General features: G+C 31.9%; 2 protein-coding genes across 2 annotated transcripts in view; both read left to right on the top strand.

The window, feature by feature from the left end:
- LOC112210705 (probable cytochrome P450 6d5) overlaps positions 1–7,649 on the top strand; it is a gene marked incomplete in the record, with an annotated part of 34,071 nt that overhangs the window by 17,498 nt on the left and 8,924 nt on the right.
- LOC112210704 (cytochrome P450 6k1) overlaps positions 5,847–7,649 on the top strand; it is a 7,944-nt gene continuing 6,141 nt past the window's right edge. Inside the window, exons 1-3 of the mRNA XM_067045252.1 lie at positions 5,847–6,476; positions 6,580–6,798; positions 7,488–7,645. Of these exons, the coding sequence (XP_066901353.1) occupies positions 6,457–6,476; positions 6,580–6,798; positions 7,488–7,645 (397 nt within the window). The 5' untranslated portion in view covers positions 5,847–6,456. The remainder of the gene's footprint in view (positions 6,477–6,579; positions 6,799–7,487; positions 7,646–7,649) is intronic.

The raw sequence follows: 7,649 nt of genomic DNA, 5'->3' as shown, positions 1-7,649 counted from the left end.
GCATAATTAAGTAAAAAAGCATGAAATGTAAAATTATGAGTACCAAAAGGTTAAAAAATTGTAGAAATATATAGTGGGTTAAATAAGTGTTGATGGAGGTGAGAAAATGGAAAAGACTTGTGCATGAAAGGTAACTGTATAAAAAGACCAAATGAATGTAGAAAAAGACGGAAGGTCAGAAATGTAGTAAGGAGTTATAAATAAATAAAAGAAATGAATAAAAAAATAAAATTATGGATGTTTTAATAAATTGACTATTTGGGAAAAAGAGATAGGTTTTGTTTGGCAGTTTTGTGATTAACTGGGGAAGACTCTAATTATATAAAAATGGCTTCCAATAGGAGTCGTTTGTCATGGTTAGGGGCCGTGGCTAGAATGAAAGTATTTTCAAAGTCAGAGGAGTGGTTAAATGATCAGGAATGTTCGGACAGTTTGAAAGCAGTAAAGTTACGGGAAAAGACAGAATATTTGTGTTGTGTTATGCGGTCTTTAAGTAAATTTTTAGTTTCGGCGATGTAAGTGTTTATGGATATCCATTTTGATATTATAGAAAGAAAGGGAATGTAAGGTAATAATCTGTATAAGGAGATGGAAACAGATTGTGGAGAATTTGGTGTAAAGGGAGTACGTTTTTACGTTTATTATAAATAAGTTTTTCAATGATTTTGGGAGGGAAGTTATTGTTTAAGAGGTTATCAAGTTATTTGTTTTCGCTTTTTATATATATATCTATTATCTACCTAAGTGATGTAACTTGTATACTTATTCTTGACTTTCACCATTCTTCTATTTCAACGTATTTTTTATTCTGAAATCGGCTAGCGCTTGAGACCTGCACTTGTCAGAATTTTCTTCATGCTTTATTTATTTTTTTCATATTTCTTTTTACATCCCTTCTCCTTTCTCTACTCTTTTCTTATTCTTTTTCCTTTCTCACTTTTTTCTAACTTTAATTTTAAATAAATTTTTTTTTTTAGATATCTTTAATAACTAGATTTTCTCATACATATTGGTATTTCCTTTTTGCTCTTGTATACACCCTTTATATTTTATTTCTTTAATCCTTCATATTTTATTTACATATTTAATTTATTACATATACGTTTTCTTTTCCATTTTTTTCATAACATTAACTATAAGTAATTTTCATTTTTTACATATATTTACTAACTAGATTTTCATACATCTATTATTTTTTTTTCAGTGCTCTTTCCTAATTTTAATATTACTCATTCTCTATTAACCTTCATTCTACTATAATACTTAGACTATACATTTTTTTTTTTAACACTGTGTGTATCTATATTGTTGGTTATTTTCTAATCATTCTGTCATGTACAATTGATATATTCACAGTTTGCCAGAGCAACGTGTATACAATAAAAAAGGAATTTTTACATAATTTTTCTTACAAAAACAGGATTAGCAGAATTTTCATTTTACATACATTAACAAAATAATTTTTGAATTACAATATTAGTTTTGTGCACAGAAAAAAGTTACAACTTTTTTATTTTATGTTTCAAATTCAGTTCACTAAGTCCTAGGTTTAAACATCTTTAACTAGTCTTCTTTCCTTTAGTAGATGATTTGAATTTTTCGTCTTTCGACTACATCTTTACCTTTCACTGTCAGAATTAAAATATTCACCAGATTTAACAGTATTCGTTGGATCACTAAATCCCCTTTCCTTTCTGGATTTCTTCTTCTTCTTAGTAGCAGTATTTTTCTTCTAATACTTCTTCATCTTTGACATAAATTTCTGGGTCACCATTTAAAGTTTTTAATTTGTGCAACTTTTCTCCTATCTCACCAGGTTTCTCTTTCTGCTTCTTCTTGATGTCTTGAGTTTTCTTAGCCATTCCTTCCACAATTTCAATATTTTCCTTTTCTCTAGACTCATCTGTGCATCTTGATGATGCTTCAAGTTTGCTAGGATACCTCTTTATCTGTAGATTTTCTTCTGATTCAAATTTCAAATTGTTTCGGTCTCCTGTATTAGCATGTTCTTCTAGTTCTCTTTCATGTTTAGGTAAATTTTCATTATCCTCTTCTATAGCCTTTTCATTTCTTACATTTATTTCTTTTTTGGTTTCTGATACACTAGTAGCATAAGCTTTCACATTTTCATCAACCTTTAAGTTGACTACATAAAATCCCTCATATCTTTTTCCAACTATTACATTATCATTTTTTCTAATTTTCACTTTGTCTTTAGAAAAGTCTCGTATCCACCGTTCTGTTATTTTATCCACAGACAACAATTTTCTGCTGAGATCTGGTTTGTACATCACATCTTTTAGTTGTCACTTGTTACTTTTTACATAACTTACCATTTTGGCTGTCATGGATGCACAGTTTTAGCCAGATCTACCTCAGGATAAATAGGTTGTGCCTGCGACAATACACTTATGTTGTTGGTCATATGACTTGTGGAACCTGAATCTAAGACCCATTCAGTTGATAATTTACTACATTTTTCAGTAAGGTAAGAAACTGCTGATATTTTGTTTTTATGGAAGAAACAGTCCTTTTCTAGGTGGTTAGTTTTTTAAACATACCAAAGGGTTTTTTCTTGGTTGGGCAGTGTTTACTCAGATGTCCTTCTTTATAGCAAAAAAAAAAAATTTCCTCTTGTCAGAAGTAGTTTTTCTATTTCTTTTTACACATGTTCTAAACGCAACTGGAATGGGCTAACGAACTTTAACTGTTTTTACTTCACGAAGTATTTGAACGCTAACAAACACTACGGAACTGTTTTTACTGTCTCGCTACAAATTTTAATTTCGCAAACTGCCAGGGCCCATAACCTGTTCAAGCGCGGGGGTGATGGACACAAATAAAATGTTTTTACTGTTTTATTAGTTACGGTTAGATAACATATAACGTTCTTACTGTAGTGTACAACACACACACACACACACACAAAGTTTGATGGGAACCTACCGACTGTTAACCAACCGTTGCAAAACGGTACAATCGATATATTCACAGTTTACCACAGAGCAACGTGTATACAATAAAAATTGAATTTTTATATTTCACTTTAACACATATTTCTTAAAACCTCGTCAGTGTAGTTCAATGCAATCCGTGAAGGTTTTATAAAAACATTTATGCTAAATGAAATATTATTGTTTAAACAGATATTTTAATTTTTTTTTTGTATTAGAAAATTTGGAAAATATTCCTGCGTTTTATGCGTTTCCTATAATGTGATGATTATTGGATTTGGTTCCTAATCAACATAAACCATGTTACTTCATAAGTTCATTTTGACCACAATAATATAATATACTATTCTGACTGTGTTAAGTAATCGAGAGGGCCTTTTTAAAATCAATTTTAATTTGCTAATAAACCCTCTTGAAAAAATGCATGATACATTTAGCTGCAAGCATCCGCATGATTTAGTTAAATTCTGTTGTTTTTTAAACAATTCTTGTAATTAAATAACAGCTCCTATGTACCTTCGATGATTTGATTAGTACTTTTTAAAAACTGCTAAAACATATGTTTCTCTCTAAAATTTGTAGTATTTTTTTTTTGCTATGTTTATTCAACTTACTTAGTAACATAGTTGAAATGTTTATAATATTTATAGTTTTTCAAATAAAAAATAGATTTTCCAATAATTTTCAGAATTTTTAAAAAATTGAAACACTCCTATTTCGATGAAAAGTTTTAACAAGTCTATTCATTCATCAATAAATTAAAAAGTCTCCCCATTTAATTAAGGTCTTATTCTTTGCCACGTTTTTTACTTATGGTTTATGGTGGATAAGGAATACTTTTTTTTTTTTTTTCGAAATACAGCTCAAGATGTTAAAATGCTTGAGAAAATGCTTTTCTCAAGGCTACGAATTTCGACATGAGAGCAAGAATAATTTGGCGTTTTTGGTGTTTAAGCCCACGCCAAGGTCAGAAATGTCACATCTTCCGCAGTGGGCAACAGGTTTGCACTGATTTGAACAAGGAAAGTAGTAGCTGTTCAGTCTAGAAGTTAACACACAGCTGATAGGTAAGATTAAACTTATATCGGGTCCATTCTCATGGACGTAATTTTTTATTGATCCTCTAGGCTAGTGGTTACAGACCTTATACCAAATAAAAACGTATGGACTGACAGTATTAGTTTGTTCTTAATTATGAAACGCTGGTGCGTTGATTTATGTTATCAAGCATTAAGAAAGCGTTGAAGCGCTGAATCACCTTTCGACCAAATGTTCTATCAGTGTAGGAAGACATGTGGAAACACAGTTACCTAAACATTACCGGAAGACGGTTTTTTTATTTTAATTACCTTCTTCTAAAACAATAGAACCGGAGGAGATTTAAATCCTACATGAAAGATGGAATTCAACGCTTTCTGCAGGACATGTCGAGAATCTAGTATACTATGGACTCCAGCAACTGTAACAGTGTCTTGAAAAATGCATAGGCCGAACTGTCAATTAGTTAGAAATATAGGGCATGTTCAAACTTTTAAATGATATAAATATTAATAGAAAATAAAGGAAATTAAAAAACAAAACAAAAAAAAACCGTAGACCATTTCAAGTAGTCACAGCCATTTTAGTTTCTTAACTTCTAGTGGATCAAGTCGTACGCTGGAATGAGGAAACGTTTTTTTTTTTTCAAAAACTAGTTTTTATTTTTATATTCTTCATTGAAAAATGAAATCAAGATTTAATTTATATTATTTATTATATTTTATGATTTCTCAATAAACTTAAAGCTAAGAGTCAATTTGAAAAGGCTGGGCCGCCCGTATCTCAGTGGTTAAAAGACAGTTTTACCAATTTGATGTTTATTGGCGGTTCCGGTTCGAATCCGGCCTGGGGTGTTGACTTTTTTCATTGAGTGGTGGTCCTACAGATTGAAAAACTTTGACCCCCAAGCATGGTTAGGCAGTATAGGACTTCAATGTGAGTCTTGGCAGAAAAAAAAAAATAAACATTTGAAAAGGTTAATATTAATTTCATGTTACTTAGAAAAGAGTGAAAGAGGTTCATCATCACGGGTGCTATTGAATACAGAATAAACCTGTGGCACAAGCATACATAACATATTAGCTATCAGTTGAAATAAAGATGTTATTGTCTGATAATACTCCATATCAATTAAAGCGGAGGTGTGGGTCCGTTTATTTAATTTTTCAGTTAAAAATACCAATTGTAGAACTCCGGTTTCTGTTTATGGTAGTAGGCTCTACTCTCCCATCGTGTACTATAGTGGTTGCATGTTGGTAACTGTATTGGTGTAAGAGATATGGTGATTGACCTAAGGCATTTTTATAATTCGACTAACTTATAATAATAAGAAGAATAATTTATAACTTCATACTAAGTAGGTATAATATACTAAAATTATAATGTCAAGTCGAATAAAACGTCGTAATTTTTCTTTGTATTCCCCGGTCAGCGGCTCCTGGGCCAATATTGTAACCCCCGCCTTCAGCGGACCCTGCCCAGCCCCTTATAATGCCAAGTGGCAAAGGAAGGGCGCTAGTTTCATGTTTATATACTCAGGTATATATTAATATTGTTATATTTATATATTTTCAATAAAGGAGGTCAGAACACAAAAGTCGTAAAAAGGGGCAGGGGTAGCAGGGTGGTAACGCGCCAGTCTACCAACCTACAAGTTGTCAGAACGAACCCAGTCCCAACCGGGCTTTTTTCAAGCATAAAATAATGAAAAATTCACTTACATCCTCCCCCCAGGCATTTGTGAGGCATTGGACATTGGTGGGACTCACAAAACAACAGGCGTGGGAGTGACGAACCCACCCTACGAAAAAACACGTCAAGAAACGCGCGATGTATTAGGAAATACATCGCGTGAGGACTTAGGTCTCCATGGTCTGTTGTCCATATAATAATAATAATAACTGCAGTTTGAAGTCTTCTTCACCAGCAGAGCGGCCCTTCCCCGTTCTGTATCATCCCTCCATTATACCGCAGCTAATGTGTAACATGCTGTCAACGCCTTAAAATGCCACTATGGCAACGAAAGGACATTATTACTAGAGTTACATATGTTCTAGTTTGTATATATATATATTTTTAATATTAAAAAGGAGGGAGGCTAGGAAAAAAAATATTAAGAGAGATGGATCAAGAGATTATAGTCAATAATTTACAATATTTTATAATATTTTTTTTATATATTATTTATAATTAAATCTACATTAGCAATAGGTTTATTTAAAAAAGAAGAAAAAGGTTATTAACTTCAAATCTTATTAAGGGTTAACAGCTTCAAAAATATGTATTATTTATTCTGATATTAATTTGATAGTGCAACTTTTGTTCCCTGCAATCACTTCACACGTTTTTACTGAAATGAGTACCTCTTCCCCACTTATATATGATGGTATCCATAAAATTACAAGTATTTACTAATGCCACTGGGAGGAGGAAATAAAAATATCATTCACAGTGAATAGGTATAATGCCATGCCTGCAGTACAGGTAGTAGTAATTTATAATTTTCAATCAAAAGTTAATAGTATTATTACTTCAAAAGAAATGAATATTTGTATATTTTGAGTTAAATTTTTAATTTTCTTTGTAGGATGATTGGAATAGCATTCCTCATTTTAGCCTTGACAGCCTTGGCCTATACGATTAATTGGGTTTACAATAAGAGTAAATATTGGGAGAAAAAAGGAATAAAGTGTCTGCCAGCTCTACCTGTCTTCGGAAATAGCTTACCAATGCTTTTAAACAAGAAAAATGTTGGTGAAATTATGGAAGATATTTACAATGCATTTCCAGATGAACCAGTCATTGGGTAAATAAAAACGTAGCTACTTAATTTTATATCCGCTAATCCATTAAGTTCTCTACATTTTTATATCTGCGAAAATATTAATAACTTATCGATCATTGTATTTTTTTTCATTGATTAAAGTAAACGATGAACTGTCATGAGCTTCACTACCGTGACAGATATAATACGCTTATCACGCTACACCTGATAGTGCTGATACTACTGTCATGATAGTAGTTTCACAGCCACAATTGGTACTGTCAGCTATCACGCTTTACCTAATTGATAGTATTGTGGCGACAGTAAATGTTTACATAACAATAGATTCACACTGTAACATGGACTATCACCCTCTTTCTAGTGCGATAGTACTCGTATATGTCACAGAGTGAACTGGTTTAAAGGTGTAAGCTTCACAGCCGAAACGTGTAATATCATTTGTTACATCGGACAGTACTGCCGTGATGGTAACTATCATACAGTTTACACCATGGTGTAGTGTGTGACTAGCCATAAAATGCGGGTTAATGTGACGTCAGGCGGGCATAGTGTTGAGGAAACCTGCGCTAATAATTTTTAACTATAGGTTAAATAGGTTTTCTTGAATCGCAGTTAGAGTTAATTTTAAACAAGAAAATCAAATACGTATGGAATATTTTTAATATATCAATGAATGATTGAATTTGATTTTTTCAATATTAATTTTAAAGATACTACGAGTTTCTAACACCACGACTTGTTATTCGAGATAACGAATTGGTACAAAAAATATTGATCAAAGATTTTGGACACTTTGTTGACCATGGAGTTGAAGTTGATGAAAAGAAGAGTCCTTTGGATAACCAACTATTTGTGATGACTGGAAATAAATG

The sequence above is a fragment of the Halyomorpha halys genome, unplaced genomic scaffold (assembly GCF_000696795.3).
Source record: "Halyomorpha halys isolate HHAL.00 unplaced genomic scaffold, Hhal_1.1 Scaffold1276.1, whole genome shotgun sequence".
NCBI lineage: Eukaryota > Metazoa > Arthropoda > Insecta > Hemiptera > Pentatomidae > Halyomorpha > Halyomorpha halys.
The sequence above is the reverse complement of the archived record's forward strand: the minus strand, read 5'-3'. Positions and strand labels throughout refer to the sequence as shown.